Source organism: Hemicordylus capensis, chromosome 6 (genome assembly GCF_027244095.1).
Source record: "Hemicordylus capensis ecotype Gifberg chromosome 6, rHemCap1.1.pri, whole genome shotgun sequence".
In the NCBI taxonomy this organism is placed as follows: domain Eukaryota; kingdom Metazoa; phylum Chordata; class Lepidosauria; order Squamata; family Cordylidae; genus Hemicordylus; species Hemicordylus capensis.
The window spans coordinates 53589318-53608567 of NC_069662.1; the positions used below are offsets into that span (position 1 = coordinate 53589318).

Here is a 19250-nt window from a genome sequence, read left to right on the forward strand (position 1 = left end):
GGGGCTGCAACAAAGAAGGTTCTGCTCCTAGTGCAGTAAAGTCAGCCTTTGTATAGAGGTGAAAAATCAAAGCAGTGCCTTATCAGATCTTAAGTGCCATGGGGCTCATACAGGAGAAGAAATTTCCAGAGATAATCGGGATCCAGTCATTTCCCCCCTGAATGAAAATCCCATCCCCAATAACAATTTGTCCCTGAAGTGGCAATTTCCTCTGCTACTTCACTACTGCTGCTTCAGTAGGTGATCTCTGATGGGACTATGGCAAAAGAGGAAAGAACAAACCTGCCTTTTCTGCACACTCCCATCCTAACTGGGACTGAGGTCACCCACCTATCCCCTGTACTATTTGTTTGCAAAGAAGAGGCATTTCCAGTTGGAAGCATACCTCTATAGCATGCACTGGCATACATGTTTTGTTTGACCCAGAATCCCAAATCATTATCAACTGCATTTAACCTGGATTAAGTTTAGTTTTATACACTTTCACCCAGTCTACCACTGCTAGTTTCTTCTTCTTTTTCCAAAGATATATTGACATTTTTAAAATTTGCATACACTGATAGAAATAACAACAATGACAAAATAACAAAACCAAAATTAAGTACCACAATGAATAATTAACATGGTATTTCACTATAACATGAAATGGAAGGGAGGTGATTGACTTGGATTGCTTTAAATAAAACACAATACAAATTGAAGGAGAAGTCTAATCACAACTATTAATCCTGATAGCTAAATTGAGCCTCCATATTCAAAGGCAGTGAACACCTGAATATCATATGCTTCCCAGAAATCTTTGGAGACTGCTAGAAACAAGATGCTGCTGAATTAGACTGATCCTGCAAAGCTCTCTTTGTGTTCTTATGATCAATATTGTTTCTTTCCTAATTTCCTGGTGCACATTATGATTGTGTTTTCTACCCTGTGACTTTAGTAAGCTCAGCTGGACTTCCTTCTGTGTAGAAATGCAAAAGATCAGACCACTAAGAATTTGCAGAAAGAAAACCTGAATAAGAGTTGTTTAGATTAGAGCACATCCTTTCACAGAATTGCAGAGTTCCTTCCTATCCCCCTCACCCCACATTTTTTTTTTTTTAATGGCTGCTTCAGGGTTTCTAGTACAGGTTGCAATTGTAGTCCTGAGTGGAAGCACAAACCTACTTGCTTTTCAAAGCTGACCTGATGGACAAAATAAGATGGACATTAATGGACAAATAAGATTAAAAGTGAGCTGTCATTAACCCTTGCAATGTTGACACTTCTCCATCCATTCTGAATTATTCAGAAATGCAGGAGGAAAGGGGAGAAACAGGCCTGTCCAGAGCTATGCTGAGTCAAATGGCTCTACTCAGATTACTACTTTAGAAAGCATAAACTCCAGATCACTTAGCACAGATTACTTACCCTTAACCTCAGACATTTGGAGAAGAGATCTGATCTTGTGGTAGCAAGCATGACTTGTCTCCTTAGCTAAGCAGGGTCTGTCCAGGTTGCATATGAATGGGAGACTTGATGTGTGAGCACTGTAAGATATTCCCTTCAGGGGATGGAGCCGCTATGGGAAGAGCAGAAGGTTCCAAGTTCCCTCCCTGGCATCTCCAAGATAGGACAATATTTTAAAAAAAAAAATAGGACAAGATTTTTTTATTGAACCAACAAACTACCAAAGCATACAGTACGTTGCCAAAGCACAATTATATACAAAGTGGTTGTTTGTACATGATATATCTACAAAGATTTACACACAAGGATTTGGAAACACACAAGTTATGAAGTATATGCAGGTAGTACTGTAACTCGTGGGTGGGGGATTACAAGGCACATCAGGTAATCGGGGGGGGGGTGTTTACGTCCGACGTCCATTTCCACAATTTGTCCCATTGCTGTTTAGAAGAGATACTCTTGTCTTTTTGCACATAACCATACAAACTTTTCCAGAAGAGATTTACTGTCTCATCTGCGTGAACCTCTTGGTCGCGTCTTCCCTCCCTATTCCTATGCACGAGCATTGCATAAATGACATACAAGTTTACTAACCTGATTACGTGAAGAGGAACGTTCCAATTCCCTAGTATGGGGGCACCTGTTCCGTCCCGTTTCCTTGAAGGTTTCTTTCTGGGACCTTGAAAGGAGGTTCTATTGCTCAAACCCGAGGTTAGTTCTTCCCAAGTCTGTTTTTCCAAATCCGGCCACTCTAACAGCTTGCTTACTCCCTGCCACACTCTTTTGGCTACCACACACTCTTTTAAGAAATGTGAGTGGGTTTCCCTGAATGTTTTGCCTAGCTCGCTAGCTTTCTGTTTGCAGGTGATTTTAGGGCACTCTTGCTGGTCCTCTGGGAGCCATGGCTTAGCCGCATTAAGTGGTAGTACTTGATGGTATAAGCGCCACCTTGTTTCCCATAAATGGAAAGGGACTTTTTTCTCTTTAAAGAGAGCAATAGGGTGACCGGGTTGCAACAAGTACTGTGAAGTGCGGTGTTTGTAGCGTTTTTCAGGTTTTAAGAAACCCACTTCTAGAATCTCTCCATAAATTGTTCTCCAAGATAGGGCTGAGAGAGATTCCTGCCTGCAAACTTGGAGAAACCGCTGCCAGTCTCTGTAGACAATACTGAACTAAATGGACCTATGATGGCAGCTTCCTACGTTCTCATCTGCCTTTAGTTTTTAAATTGCTAGCAAAGCTTCTCTCCTGCCTTTTCATAGCTGCATGACAGGCAGAAATCCAGCAGCTTCAGATTTTTCAAGCATAGAGTTGTGGCAATGGGGAAAGCGTCATCCATTAAATTTCTTTCTGCCGTACCTTTATACAAGGCATAGAAGCTCTGCCTCACCTACTTCCTGACCAGGAAAAAATGAGCCTGACCTACTAATGGGCCTTTAACAGCAATCTGATGTGTATAAATCAGCAGGTGATGCTTTTCATTGCATGAAACTAAGCATGTTTCCCTCTCTGCAAAATGTATGCACATTATGCTGCTGTTCAAGGCACAGCCATAGCAGCTGGCTGAAAAACTGGCAACCCTAACTCTGGAGACAGGGTGACACGTTGGCGAAAGAAGCCAAGGAGAATGTGAGGGAGGCAGGACATGAATGTATGCATGAAGCCACTTTATACTGAGAACATTGGTCTACCTTACCTAATATGATTGGAACTTTTTCCCCTTACATTGGCTCCCCAAGGCCTCAGGCAGAGAAGTCTTTCTCAAATTAATCCTGTTACTTTGAGATCCCAGGCAGGAGTGTGCCTTTCATGAGGCAGGAAAGGCAGTCAGGTGCAGGCACAGGGATGGGTTTGGGGGCAGCAAGTGGCAGACCCCATCAGCACGGGCAACAGCCTGCCGTCCACTGATGCCACCCTTCCTCATCCTGCTGGTGTGCACACTGTTCTTTCCCCCGCCTTGCCCACTTCCCCCATGCCACCCAAAGAGTTAGGAATGCCCATGCCACCAGTGGCTGCTCTGATGACATTGTCTGAGAGCTTGGAGATCTCCACTGCTGCCTCAGCAGCATAGGCTTGAGAATTCTGAACATATGCTGAACATGTGCTGCTGGGGTGTGTGTGTGAGTGTGATTGTCCTTCATCTCAAATATAAATCTGAGATGAGGTGTTAATATTTATATCTCTGTTTTAATTGTTATTGGTTTTAATGTTTTCTGTTTTAATTGTAAACCGCCCTGAGCCATTTCGGAAGGGCGGTATAAAAATCGAATAAATAAATAAATAAATGAAATGTATTGGACCACTTCGAAACCTGGGACCATCTGCATGCAGTGCATGTGCACTACTTCTCCCTTGCACCACATGAGCCTATAGTTTCTGATGGATGTCTGCGTAACAACCCAGTTGCAGAAGGGTACTGTTCTGCAATATGGGAACCTGTTTTCAGCACCAAAGCTTAGCCCTAAAAGGATTGTGTGAAGTGGCCCTAATGAAAAAGAAATGAAAGGCACGTTGATTGGGAGACTGACGACTTTCACCTGTTGAATTTCTGCCTGTCACAGTATCCCTGCCAAGTGGCCACTCTGGCACGGGAAGGAGGTTACGGGTCTGCGTTCCGGAGATTCGAAGCATTGCTTTAACTTCATTTGGTGAGTGTGGAGGAGGAGTTTTGATGTCTTTCATTCCAAGACCTTGCACTTTCTTTGCAAACTTCCCACCACCCAAGCCTTTCCCCTTTTCACTTAGTTTGCACCTTCCGGGATGCCGTAGTTTACAAACTGCGCCGCGGGAGCGGAACCAGAAAAGTAAAATTTGATTCTGGGTCGATTTCAGGGAAGCAAGATTAAGCTCGGAATTGGCGCCAGGAGGAAGGTACGAGGAGTAATAAGGCTCTTGATTTCTCAAGGCATGGTGAATTGCAGTTGCTTGCATTCTCCGGGACTGGATCTGAGTAAACTAGATTTGTTTCTGCCCAGTATCTCTGTTGTGTTGTGTGGAGGAGTTGTCTCGCCTTGCAAAACGGTTCCCCTGCCCCCAGATTCCCGTGTGTGGATTGTTATGAGTTTAGGCTCTTTGGATCACCTAAACGAGGATAGGATTGCTATGCTAATTCTCCAGGACTGGTCTGCAGGAATCAGTATTAATCTCCAGGTAACTATTGGAAGTAATCATGGAGATCCGAATGGGGAAGGAATAGTTTCCGTTAAAGGTGGCAACCCGATTCATTGATGTGATTTTGCCTAAAGTGTTGCCTGAAGAGAGCTGGGGACTTGGTAGAAGGAGTTGGCGGTTCTTAGCTGTTATGTATTGTATGTTTTTCCTTAATCAGCAACTTTGCCCAAGAGCGTGGAGGCTGCGATGCTAAGGCTCTGTAGATGTGTGAGAAAGGGGCAGTTTTTGCAGTTGGAATGTGTAGAAAAGACAACACATGATTCAGAGTTGGCTGAATCATTCTTGGGAGGTAGTTGCTCCCTTTAGGCTTTTAATGCAGGGATATCTTGCCTGTTTAGGGAGTCTACTTGCTTCCGATGGCTGGGCTTGCTTATTTGAAAACAAAGCAGGAGTTACGGAGCTGTGGTAAGGTTCTAGAGCTCTCGGCTATTCAAAACGAAATCAAGCCCTGTAGGTTTCTCCGAGAAACCCTGAAGTTTCTCTCCACTTGAGCAAATCGGGAGTACTTTGAATATTTGCTGAGTGCACATGATCAAGAGACGGGGGTGTATCTCAAAAGTCTATGTCGAAATATGTATATAGTACTCTTCAAGGTATCGCAGCTCCTTTCTCTCCGCCCCCCCCCCCCGCCCCACAGCTGTGGTTAGGAGCGTTTTTGTTTTTTGTTCCCACCATAAATGAGAGAACATCCTGTGGGTTTGGTTATAACAAAACTTTATTTCATCTGTGTCTCAAGAATAATAATTATCTGTTGTTGTTTTTAAAATCCCTGGAACAACTTGCCTCTAGACTGAGAGGAAAATGGTGGCTATTATTATTATTATTATTTTACATTTATATCCCGCTATTCCTCCAAGGAGCCCAGAGCGGTATACTACATACTTAAGTTTCTCTTTCATAACAACCCTGTGAAGTAGGTTAGGCTGAGAGAGAAGTGACTGGCCTAGAGTCACCCAGCTAGTTTTATGGCTGAATGAGGATTTGAACTCTGGTCTCCCTAACCCTAGTCCAGCACTCTAACCACTACATCACGTTGGCTCCAGTTAGGAAGCTGTGTTGGTGACCAGAGATAGGGCCTTTTCTGATGTTGCCCCTGGGTTGCGGAACATGTTCCCTGTGGGTATAAGAGGATTGTCTTCCTTGGAGGCCTTCAGGAGAGCCTTAAAGACTGATCTTTTTAGCCTGGCTTTTAAAGTTATCTAGTTTTAATTGTAACTTCAATCTGCTTTTAATTGTTTTTTGTGTTTTATTTTAGTGTAAGCCACCCTGAGCCATTTTAGGAAAGGTGGTATATATATAAATCAAATAAATAAATAAAATGTACTTGCCAGTAGTATGCAGCCTCCATCCTGCTATTTCTGCTTGTATTGTAGCCTTTTTGAAGTGACATTTTCAGCTGAAGACTCTGTTGACCTGGCCCAACTTGCCCTGCCAACATGGCTGATTGGGAACTTTGCCAGTGGCAAAGTCTAGGTGAGTGAGTGTATGCACCCATGATCTCTAGGCAAGACAGAATTCCCTATGCAGGTGGAATTGATAGCTTGTTCTAAAATGAAACATCATTCATAGATTCCTCTCTGTTGCTTTCTTCCATAAGGCCCCTTGGCAGTAATTCCTAAACTGCCTGTCCTCACCCACCACCAGAGCATGCTAATGCTCCATGACAGGCATGCTCGAATGACACAAGAAACTTACATATTTTTAAAAGAGATTCTGCCTTGTTCATGAATATTCTGGAACTTCACATTTGTCCAACAGGAAGTGTATTTGGGGAGGAACATGCTAGTGAGCAAACAGAGGCTATTGCTTAGCCAACAGCCTATTACATTTGAGTCCCTTGATGTAGTATTGGAGGATGAAATATGTGGAAGTGGGTGTATAAATTCACCAGCACGGATAATTGTGAAGACATGGCAGAACGTGATAGTTGCAGAGTAACACTGAAAGAGATGACTTCCTTACTTTCATATCATACCTCTTGTAGCTAGAGTGGATTGCCAAGACCTGAACAGTCAACTCAAACCAACTCGGGAGCAATGGAAAGCTGCAAGTTCAGTCAGGAGCCGTCCTTTGGCTGGGAAATCTTTCTACTTGGACCTCCCTCCCAGTAACAAGAATTTGAGGTTTCTGGCAGAGAGTGTGAAACAACTTGGTGGGGTGAGTATGGTAGGATTGATTCTCTGGCTAAATAGGGGAAACTCCCATTTTATTTTATTTATTTAACTTATATATCTCCCAAACTTTCATCTCTGGGCATTCAGAGCTTAACAAGAACTAATATTCTATGAGGTCCATCATTGCATTAGTTATTCAATTTCTTTTTGCTTTGCTCACTTTATAATTATAATTATAATCCCCTGCTAACTGGGCAAAGAGGCACCTTTTAATGTGGTGATTCTCTTTATTTAGCAGGGGGAGAGTAACTGGCCCTGTCCACCCCCAGCACAGTACCACCAGTGACTGTTGCTGGTGTCTATCTTATGTTTCTTTTTAGATTGTGAGCCCTTCGGGGACAGGGAGCCATCTTATTTATTTATTATTTCTCTGTGTAAACCGCCCTGAGCCGTATTTGGAAGGGCGGTATAGAAATCAAAATAATAATAATAATAATAATAATAATAATAATAATAAAAAATAATGTTTTTCTTTTAGTTTTATTATATTTCAGCTTATAGTTCTATTATTGTAGTATTAACTTTTAGCACTTCTTATACTAAGTAATCTTAAGCAAGTTTGTAGATATATGCTTGAATTGTTTCTCTGTTTACTTGGCTGCTCAAAGACCGTAATAAAGATTACCTACCATAATACAAAACTCTCGGGTGCCCCAGAATTCTGATCACAGGAAGAATATGTTGATAAGTATAGTGTTTATTTCTGCATACAAGCACTTTAACCATGGACAGCAAGGGGTGGAATGTCTTGCTCTTGAACAGTCTTGTATTTGCTGTTGTATCTTCTTCCTCCTTTTTAGCCTACTTTCCTTAAGGAAAGTAAGCTTATGAGATCACCCTGCATTCTGTGTGTGTCTTACTATCAGCTTCGCAAATGCCTGGACCAATGTGAACCAAATTGGGTACAGTTGTAGGGACACCTCAACAGTGTAGTTTAGGATGATGTCAACCACCCCGATTCAAGTTGGCAGACATATGAACATTTGAGGTGCAAGTGGGCTAACGTGTGCACCACCTAACCAATTTGAATCAAATTTGCTATGGGTGAAGGGGCACACATTGGGACACCTCAATTACATAAACTTGTTCTAAAATATTTGAATCCTGCCATTCTAAAATATTTTACACAAAGCAGTGGACATTAAAATATAACATAAAAGCAAAAAATACAATCATGTTGGCAGTGTGTGTGCATGTGCAGAGGAACCAAGATGACAGTCAAAAGCAGCTCAATAAAACACAATGAAACTAGCAGAAACATTTCCACAGTCAAGTGTTCAGTTAAAAGCCAGCTTAAATAAATGGGTCTTAAGTGTTTATTTAAAAGTCATTGGTATCCCCATTCTCAGCAAACAGACATTAAACAATCTTTGCTTCCTTTGTTTCTTTCTCTAGGTTGTTGAAAGTTTTCTGAGTAAAGAAGTGACCTATGTTGTCTCCAGTAGCCAAGAGGCCAAACAGAAAAAGTGGGCAGAGAAGCAAAACAGTGCTGTATCGAGGGATACCCAGGTTGGAACATGGCCCTCTGCAGGACCTGGAAGTGGTTGCAGAGGTCCCGAACGCAGATCAACAGATACTGTAAGATTCCAAGGTCTTGGATCAGAATTGGAAGTCTCACATAAGGGAAAGTCCATATTCCCCTTTTTGTGATGGACAAGTTCTTAAAAATAGTACATAATAATTTTAGTGTAAAGAGTATTCTACTGCTGTACTACAGCTAATTCAATGACTGTCTTATGTGCTTTCAAAATTAATTGATAGCAGTGTTCCCTCTAACAGGGATTCCCAGATGTTGACTACAGCTCCCAGAATCCCTAGCTGCAATGGCTTTTGCTTGGGGATTATGGGAGTTGTAGTCAACAACATCTGGGAATTGCTGGTAGAGGGAGCACTGGTTGATAGCTCTGCTAAATGAGGTCAACTGTATTAACCGAAGAATCCCTGCTGGATCAGGTCCAAGGCCCATCTAGTCCAGCATCCTGTTTCACACAGTGGCCCACCAGATGCCTCTGAGAAGCCCACAGGCTAGAGGTGAGGGCATGCCCTCTCTCCTGCTGTTGCTCCCCTGCAACTAATATTTAGAGACATCTTGCCTCTGAGGCTGGAGGTAGCCCACAGCCACCAGACCAGTATTGACTCCATTGGTAGTCCTATCCTCCATGTCTAAGCGCCTTTAAAAACCATCCAAGCTAGTGGCCATCACCACATCCCTTGGCAGATAATTCCATAGATTAATTATGCACTGTATTAAAATATATTTCTTTTTGTCGGTCCTAAATTTCCCGGCCTTCAGTTTCATGGGATGACCCCTGGTTCTAGTGTTGTGAGAGAGGGAGAAAAATTTCTCTCTGTCCACTCTCTCTACTCCATGCATTATTTTATACACCTCTATTATGTCTCCCTCTTTTCCCAAATTCTTTTTGCCTCATTTCCAAACTAAAATGCCCCAGATGCTGTAGCCTTGTCTCATAAGGAAGGTGCTTGAGGCCCCTGATCATCCTGGTTGCCCTCTTCTGCACCTTTTCCAGTTCTACAATGTCCTTCTTAAGATATGGTGACCAGAACTGTATGCAGTACTCCAAATGTGGTTGCACCATAGATTTGTAAAATATTAGCATTTTTATTTTCAATCCCCTTCCTAATGATCCCTAGCATAGCTGCCACACATTGAGTCGACACTTTCAATGAGCTGTCCACCATGACCCCCAAATCGCTCTCTTGGTCAGTCACTGACAGCTCGGACCCCATCAGTGTATATGTGAAGTTGGGGTGTTTTGCCCCAATATGCATCACTTTATACTTGCTTACAATGAACCACATTTGCCATTTTGTTGCCAACTCTACCAGAGATCCTTATGGAATTGTTCCAAATCTGTTGAGGATTGTACCGTCCTAAATAGTTGTGTCATCTGCAAATTTGGCCACTTCAGTGGTTACCCCAATTTCTAGATCATTTACGAACAAGTTAAAGAGCACTGGTCCGTACTGATCTCTGAGGGATTCCACTTCTTACTTCCCTCCATTGTGAAAACCTTCCATTTATTCCTACCTTCCATTTCCTGACCAGTTACCAATCCACTCATGAACCTGTCCCCTTATCCCATGACTGCTAAGTTTACTCAAGAGCCTTTGGTGGGGAACTTTGTCAAAAGCTTTTTGGAAGTCCAAGTATGCTATGTCAATCGGATCACCTTTATCCACATACCTGTTGACACTCTTGGAGAACTCCAAAAGATTAGTGAGGCAAGATTTGCCTTTGCAGAAGCCATTCTGGTTCTTCTTCAGCAAGGCCTATTCATCTATATGTTTAATAATTTAGTCCTTAAGTATACTTTCCATCCATTTACCCGGCACAGAAGTTAAGCTAATCAGCCTGCAGTTTCTCCCTGGATCTATTTTTAGAAATGGGCGTTTCATTAGCTACTTTCCAGTCCTCTGGTACAGAGCCTGGTTGCAGGGACAAATTACTTGTTTTTGCTAGGAGATCAGCAATTTCACGTTTGAATTCCTTCAGAACTCTTGGGTAGATGCCATCTGGTCTTGGCTGCAAAGGTTATCCCAGCTGCCCAGCCAAAGCAAGCAGGCACCTATATTGGACAGCAGCGACACAGGAAGGTGCTGGAGGCAGATGGACCCAGTAGGGTCACCCAAGGCATGAAGGTCATCCCAGCTGCCCAGCCAAAGCAAGCAGGCACCTATGTTGGACAGCAGCAATGGACATCCTCAGATGGAGTATAAAGAAATCAAATTGATTACATTATTGGTGCAGGGAGGTGGAAGAGCTCAGTTATAACAGCAAAAATGTGGCCAGGGACTGATTGTGGAACAGATCACAAACTGCTTATGTGCAAGTTCCAAGTCAAGCTAAAGCGGAAAAACAAAGCTATCCAGTTTCCACGATATGATATTGAGAATGTACCCACCATTTTCAAGGAGAACATCAGAAACTGCTTTTAAGTTCTGAACCTCATTGATAGGGGAACTGTGGAATGAAATCTAAGAAGTTGTTAAGGACAAATGCAAAAAGAGACTGCCAAAGACCAAGAAACAGAATAAACCAAAATGGATGTCAGAACAGATGGTGGAAGTTGCCAAGAAGAGGAGAGAAGCCAAAGTCAAGAAAGAGAAAGACCTCAGGAAGGAACTTAATAGGGAATCTGAGAAAGCTGTTAGAAGAGACGAGGAGCAGTACTACAATGACATCTGTAAAGACCTTGCGGATGGAAATAGACATGGAAAAACAAGGCAAGTTTTCCAAAAGATCTCTGAACTCAGAAGGAAGTTCCAACCTTGAATTGGTATGTTAAGGGATGCCAAAGGGCAGATAGTAACTGATTCAGGGAAGATCAAACAGAAATGAAAGGAGTATACTGAAAACCTGTACAGCAGGGACGTCAACATCCAAGGTACTCTAGAAGATATTCCCTGCTTGGAAGAACCTCTAATATGGGAAGATGAAGTTAGATCAGCACTCCGGTCATTACCAAGTCAGAAGGCTGCAGGAATTGATGGGATAGCTACAGAAATATGGCAGGCAACAAAAGAAGAACTAGTCAAAGCTCTAACCAAACTATGCCAGCAAATTTAGAGAACACCACGGTGGCCAACAGATTGGAAGAGGTCAGTCTACATACCCATTCCAAAGAAAGGAGACTTAACAGAATGCTCAAACCATCACACAATATCCTTAATTTCACATGCTAGCAAAATAATGCTCAGGATCATCCAACACAGATTAGAGACGTACATGGAAAGGGAAATGTTCAAGCTGGTTTCAGAAAAGGCCAAGGAACAAGAGACATCCTTGCTGATGCACGCTGGATAACTGAGAAAGCCAAAGAATATCAAAAAGTAGTCAATATGTGCTTTATTGACTACAGAAAAGGCTTCGATTGCATTGACCATGTCAAGTTGTGGCTTATCCTTGGGGAAATGGGCATCCTAGAACATCTCATTGTTCTCATGAGAAACCTATACACAGGACAGGAACCACAGTCCAGGCGGAACATGGTGAAACAGATTGGTTCCAGATCGGCAAAGGAGTAAGACAAGGCTGTATACTTTCTCCTTATTTATTCAATATATATGCTGAACATATACTGAGAGAAGCTGGATTGGAAGAAGATGAGCGTGGTTTTAAAGCTGGAGGAAGAAACATCAATAACCTGCGCTACACTGATGACACCACTCCATTAGCTGAGAATATGGATGATATGCAAGCTCTAGTAATGAAAGTCAAGGAACACAGTGGAAAAAATGGGACTATGGCTAAATGTAAAGAAGACTAAACCAATGACAACGGGTACAGCAACCAGCCTCAAAATTGACAATGAAGACATTGAAGTGGTGAATAGCTTCTGCCTCTTAAGATTGACCATCAACAATAAAGGATCCAGCAGTCAAATACGCCGCAGACTAGCACTTGGTAGGGTTGCAATGAAGGCCTTGGAAAGGATATTTAGATGCTGTGATGTATCTACATCTATAAAGATTATAATCATTCAGACAATGGTTTTTCCTGTGATACTCTATGGATGCGAAAGCTGGACTTTGAAGAAGCAAGGTAGAAAAAGTATTGATGCTTTTGAACTTTGGTGCTGGAGAAGACTCTTGAGGATACCATGGACAGCCAGGAAAACAAACAAATGGATCATAGAACAAATCAATCCAGAATTTTCACTTTAGGCACAAATGACCAGGCTCAAACTATCATACTTTGGACACATTATGAGAAGACCCAGCTCCCTTGAGAAGTCCATAGTGCTGGGGAAAGTTGAAGGAAAGAGAAGAGGACGACCAGCTGCAAGGTGGATGGACTTGATTATGACAACAATGAATGTACCACTGAGAGACCTTAAAGGCCAAGTTGAAGACGGATCATCCTGGAGAGAATTTATCTATGTGGTCGCTAAGAGTTGACACCAACTTGATGGCACTTTAGGCAGGCAAGCAAGCACTTTTAAAGCAGTGTCTTTCCTATATTTAGTGAGAGGAGAGCAACTATCCCTATTCAGCCCGACATAGCATCGCTCCAGTGGCTGTTGCTGGTGTCTTCTTCGTGCGTGTTTGTGGTTTTTCTTTTTAAAGATTCTGAGCCCTTTTGCGACTGAGAACCATTTTCTCACACCTTTTAAAATTGCCTTTAACTCCCCCCTCCCCAAGCAACATATCAATATTAACAATGATTTTCAGGCAAGGCTGGGAAAGACTACTGGCTGAAGTCCAAGAATGAATAGGAGGGTAGGGGTTCACTGCATCTTGTCCCAGTGGAGGCTGGATAATGAGACATGCAGAAGATGGCTGCCGTCTTTGTCCCACAGCAGCTTCACCCAGCAGCAGGCAGGTTCCTGTTCTCTTGTGAAGACTTGCCAGATACAGTTTAATTGCCTAGGAAAATAAACAAGGCGCGCGCACACACAAGAAATACAACCTCATTAGCTGTAGAGGTTTAATCGGATGGATGAACATTTCTTCCTATCTTTGGACTGGCTAGGAGGATATCATCTACTGCGGGAGAGAAAAGCCTCTCATTTGCCTTCAGCTTGGGTGCAAATGTTTCCACTACACAATAACATTTTGGTGGAACATACAGGTAGGTCACAGCCATATTCTCTTCCAGATCTGACCACAAGCTATGGTAAAAACCAGTTGTCTAACTTTAAACCAACAATCCAAGCCTACACATTTCTAATCCTCACTACTACTGCTGCATGTTTACTAAGAGGATGCCATCTGGATGGGAGTTCCCCTTGCTAGATGTAAAACTTCTCCATCCCTCTTCATAGCATCCTGTTCCTTGAACTTGCAGATCCATTTGTCAAGTCCCAACTATTCTCTGCAACTTCTGGTTGTTGTTTTTAAAAATATCCAAGTTTGATACAAAGACATTTGCTAATGTGAACAGTGCACATAGGTAATTAGTGCAAACTTATTTAACTACTCTGGCTCTTTTCTCTCTCCTCCTCAAGAAATTGTTGCCTTAATTAATCTAGTAATGGATGCCATGCATCCATATCTCTCACACAAGGTGTGGTGACAGCCATCAACCTGGATGGCTTTAAGAGGGGGTTGGATAAATTCATGAAGGATGGGTGAGGTCTATCAATGGCCACCTCCAGCCTCAGAGGTAGGATGCCTCTCAATAACAGTTGCAAGGTAATAACAACAGGAGAGAGGGCATGCCCTCAGCTCTTGCTTGTGGGCTTCCCAGGGGCATCTGGTGGGCCACTGTGTGAAACAGGATCCTGGAGTAAATGGGCCTTATGCCTGATCCAGCAAGGCTGTTCTTAAGGTCACCAGTAAGTGGAGAATTTTGGGGCCTGGCGACCAATCCAGCCTCTCGCCTACTTCTGTGTTCACCTCACTATGGCTCTTCTTTTGTTTGTTCCCTGCTCTCCTTTTGATCATGCCTCAGACCTATCTCTATGGTGACACAGCCAATATGTCTGACTTTTAAGCAAAACAAAGGGTCATACTTAAGGGGACCTTGAAGAAGCTGCCAGGTGGAAATGGCAGAGGAGCAAGGAGGAATGTCTATCCTCCTTCCTCTTCTTATGCTGTCTTAAGATGACTTAAATGTGACCCAAGTAGTTTATTTCCAGTTCAATAATTGTTTGTTTTAATAATCCAAGTTTATTTCCGAGCAATAATTATCTTAACCCCTTCATCCTCCTTGTTTCTGTTTTTGTCTTATATCCTCATCTTTTTGTCGTAATAACTTTGTTATAACATGGACAAATTTGAATTAAACTGTTAATTTAAAATAATTGCACCAAATAACCTACAATGAAATACTTGAAACTGATTAAACATGGACATAAATTGCCCAGAACCTGCTGCTTTAATTTGGGGGCAGTGGGAAGGAGTTTGCTTTATATGGTGGCAGGAAGTAAATGAAAGGGAATCTGGATAGGGGCTGGTGCTTGTGGTGAAGGGGTGGGATGCACTGCAGCTCCATTGCTGGGATCAGTAAAACCAGATTCTCCATCTAACACTGTCTCTTGCTTTGTCCTCCAACTTTTATAGGTCCTGATAAGTCGTGGGAAGGAGTTCTTGCGAAAAGCTATTGGGAGTCAGGTGAGCCAGTATACTAGTTGGTGTGTGATGGAGCATTGGTACGGATACTAAAATAGGGTTGGAATGTGGTCCAAAGGCCATCTAATCCAACCCCCTCATTTAGAAGGCAGGCCTCTCGCATCCCAAGCAGTCCAGGATGTAGGTGCACTGCAGAAAGTTGTCTGATATTCCCTAGGTAACTTCAGCAAGCCAGCCATGCCAGTGTGCTGCAGGGGAAGCAGAAAACTTGAAGCATTTAATCAAAAGGTGATCTGGGTAACCTGTACACTAGCCAAGGCCCTATATCTTTAGAAGTGATGCTCTCTGACACTCCAGGGAGAGATGGGTGGAAGGAGATCCCTTTCTGAGATAGTGGGATTGAAATCGCAAGATAACTAATCATGTTCCCTTGTTCCCTCAACTGTTTTCTGAATAGTATTATCTTCATCTTCTCCCCCCACCCCCATGTGAGCTGTTCCAGTGGCTGTGGTCTGCAATCCTCCTGAATGTTCTCTGCTTTCCTCCCACTCCAGGGTAGCACCTGTGGCAACAGCATCCTTGCTAATGCACGATCGTGGGGGGTACAGATTATGCACACAGATGGTATCCTTTTTCTGATGAGAGCAGGGGCAGATGGGTTTGCATGGTTGATCCTGCCTGAGTAAAGCAGCACTTTGGCCAGACAGTGGAAGCACGACTCTGCCAGAGGTTCTGCCTCACTCTGCCCTCCCACCATTCCCTCTTGTGAGACAACTAATTTCTGTGGCTTCATCTTGTGCCTTTGCTTACACATTGTTCATCTTGAACTAAACGGTGCATGTGGGAGTACAACTCCAGTAGAACTCATGGTATGCCTCCTAGGACTACAGTTCATAAGATTCCCAGAAGGGAAGCAATAACATACCAGCTAGTTTGAAACAAATTTGGATTTTAGCTTTACTTAAATTCATAGCAAGGATTTTTTGAGATTGTTCTGTTGTCAGAATTGTAAGAACTTGCAGTTTGTGTGTTTTCACCCCCGAGATGTGCGAACAAGAGTGTGTGAGTTCGATTTTGAAGCACACGGGGGAGGGGTGTATATAGGCTATAAGCACCTGGAAGTACTCCTGAGAAAATGGACAAAATCTCTCTTCTCTGTAGTAAAGGAGTACAATGCTTCTACCTTGCCAGAAGGTGGCAGGCCAGAGCAACAAACTAAAGGCTTTCATCAGTACGCAGGGTTGCTGGGGGTGGGGGAGAAAGCTCCTTCCTCACACCCCTTTGTGGGTCTTAATTAGCATTGCCACATTTCTTTTCTTTCTTTTTAAAAATTTAATGTTTTTTGACATTTTGTATTATACATACCTCTTTCCCTGTTGCTGTCCATCCCTTCCCTCCCCTAGCCAGCCTTTTGTGCGCTGCGCTGGCTGGGAGGAGGTGAGAAAAGAAGGGATAGATTTTTGGGAAGAGAGAAGGAGATATGCACCATTGCAGAATAGTTCAATAAAGTTGTCGCAGATTTCTGACCATTTATGCTCCTGTTTACTTTATGAGGGCCCATTTTTCATGTGCTGCTAACTCGAGCAAATCATGCACCCATTCCTCACTCCTAGGAAGAGTGTGAGATTTCCGTTGCCGCAGTATTAATCTCTTGGCTACCAGTAAGCTTCTCCATAACCATTGTTTAGGCCCTGATTTTAGTTCGCACTCGGTTGGGATATACCCCAGCACTGCGTTCAGATCCTTCAGTGCAAGGGATGAATCCAACACTAAATTCATACGTGTAATAACCTCCCTCCAGAATCCTCACACTATGGGACAGTCCCAGAACATATGTGTTAAGTTGGCATGGTGGTTATTGCATCTCCAGCCATTACTCTTTGAGGCCCTTTTTAATCGCTTAAGGTGTAGAGGGGTCCAGTAGGCCTTGAAAATAATCTTCTGTTGGACAAGGCACAATTTAAGATCCACTGAGCTACATTTAACACTACGTAAAATATCTTGCCATTGCGCTGGTGACAGTTTGTGTGTGAGTTCCAGGTTCCATTTGTCCTTAAGTATATCCAAGCCAGGTTCCATGTCTCCATGCACAGAGGCATACAGATATTTATTTAGTTTTGTAAGAGGGGACATCTTAATGGCATGCACTCATATATCTGGAGTTGCTGGGGCCGCCGCCTTGCTCCTGTGCCTTTAACAGCAGTGTGATCTGTAGACATTAGCTGCTGTTAATGCTTAACTCCTGGCTATGAAAAGCAACTGATTTTTGCAGATGGAGCCACTATTGAAATCAATGTGTTGAGGCAAGCCACTTGTCCTGGTCAGTTGATAATCTTAGCCTTAACTGAGCCAGGAGGCAAGAGTTCAAAAACGATGTTCTTCCTTGCCACAAAAGCTGCCGCCAATTGAACACAAGTAGATGCAATTAGGTACTTCTGTGATAGATATGCATAGAGGTGTGCTACTTCTAGATGAACTTTGAGTGAGATACACACAATATTAATAACAGGAGTATATACTGCTCAGGGAAGATCTCCTTGCAGAGTTTCCCTCCCCTTGCATCCGTGTCCTTCAGTAGCAGTAGCCATAATCTCTGTGGTGGACAGAAGTATCTGAGAAGCTGAGGGCAGGGAGAGACAGCATGCAAGTCTTGCCTCTAAAATGTTAGGCATCAACCATGCTGAAATGAAGGTCCCGTCTCTGTGTCAGTCCCGTCTCTGAGTCCATACACTTCTTTGGACCTCACTTTAACCCCTTTGCCAGTTTAAGCAGTATGAGTATTGAGTGAAATGTGTTGGACTAGAATTGCCAACTGACCAGAAAAACTTCAGCCTATTCTGTTGCTGTGCTTGATCTACAGAAATTGACAGGTGAAGCTCTAGCTTTTCACAGCAATGGGAGATGAGCATGGTCATCCACTAATGTTTGCAGATCAAGCTGGGCATGGCTACAGTGCCTGTTTGAAACATTGGCAAATCTAATAGGGATTCACAATGAGTTTGTTAAATTAAATGGAAGTAACTGTGCAACCTGGTTTATTTTCCACTTCTTCCCCTCTCTTGCCATGTGTACATAGAAGGAGGATTTGCTTGGTAGGAATGTGCTTCTTTTCTTGATCTTCTACCTTGTTCTAGAAGACAAAATGCAGTGTTGGATCCTTAGTGCCCCTCCCTTCTCAGACATGCTGTCCTGCATACGACGGTTGGAGTCCAAGAAGCATTTTTCCAAGGTAGCGGCTGGCAGTGGCAGGAGACGCTCTGCCGTGTGGCTCTCATAATCTTATGGTCCCAGCAGAATTCATAAAGCAGGGCTGAGGATGGGGGGAAGTACCATAACTTAGATAGAAGGAATCCTGTCTTACCACAAGGGGTGGGGAGTGGCGGTATATCCTCAGGATTGATTGACCCTCTCAGATGAACAGCTTCTTCCTTGTGGCTGATCGACAGAATTTGTCAGGAAAGGTTAGCACCTGTATATAGTTAAAATGATGTCTCTGTTTGCCTCCCACTGATAGGCCCAGCGCTCACAACTGAGAGCAGTTTTTTTATCCTGCTCTAGACCAGGGGTTTCTCTAGGAGACACCTGAGGCTCTTTCCAGCTGTTTGATTGCACAGTGTTGAGTTATCTACTACCTATTGACAAGCAGATGTTTCTGGTGAACAATATAACTGTAGGACAAACAATAGACAAGCAGATCAAATTTGGAGAGATCAAAGTCCAAAGCTCAGCTTTTCCATGGGCTTGGGCCTCTCTAGTTCTAGGACATGAATGTGTTAATGGCTTCCATATTTCAGGGTTCCACACATTGCCTTCTCGGCAAGTCCATTCCTTGACCAGCAACACTGGGCCATCATCTATTGTTTGTGCAGACTGTCTGTGCCCCAGGCTCAGCCAGCATGAATCTTAGATATGCTACACGAGTGTACATTCTTGAGTATGTCTTCCAGTTTTCTTCATGTATGCTGCAGATTCAATGTCTTGCCCTTTTTTACTGTTTGTTCTTTGTTTAGGTGAAGTTGCTTGCTTCTGGGTTACAGTCTCTAAAAGGTGAGTGTGGATGTCCTGTTTGACTAGTAGTCCTGGGCGCTTTCCAGACTAGACCCTGCAACGGGGTCATATCGTATCTCGGAAGTGTGCTTCCATACTTCCTGAGTTGGGACACGTCACAGTCCCTACATGGACAGCAGGGTGCTGTTCAAATTTCCAGTGCCTTGTTTAGAATTTAGTTGCTGCGATATAGAGCTAGGACATCGTATATCTGGCGTTAAAAAGTTGCTGGTTTTTGGGGTGGTTTCTGCGAGACTGCTCCTTCTGCTATTTACATTTCAAATGTGACTTTCCTGAAAGGAGGCATTTTGTTACTGTTGAGCAGCTAGTCTGGAAAGCGCCCTGAAGACTCCAGATCTGTACTGTCACAAGCAGACT

At 43.2% G+C, this 19250-nt stretch overlaps 1 protein-coding gene across 6 annotated transcripts in view; it reads left to right on the forward strand.

Annotated features, from left to right (window-relative positions):
- Window positions 1-3994: 3994 nt before the first annotated feature.
- Window positions 3995-19250, forward strand: part of DBF4B (DBF4 zinc finger B) — a 30499-nt gene continuing 15243 nt past the window's right edge. The window contains exons 1-8 of one of the 6 annotated variants that reach the window (XM_053259315.1): window positions 3995-4094; window positions 5991-6090; window positions 6602-6774; window positions 8187-8369; window positions 14817-14867; window positions 15380-15449; window positions 18005-18054; window positions 18836-18872. In XM_053259315.1, coding sequence (XP_053115290.1) covers window positions 6054-6090; window positions 6602-6774; window positions 8187-8369; window positions 14817-14867; window positions 15380-15449; window positions 18005-18054; window positions 18836-18872 — 601 coding nt within the window. In that variant the 5' untranslated portion in view covers window positions 3995-4094; window positions 5991-6053. The other 5 variants (XM_053259314.1, XM_053259316.1, XM_053259318.1 and 2 more) reach the window with 5 other exon arrangements.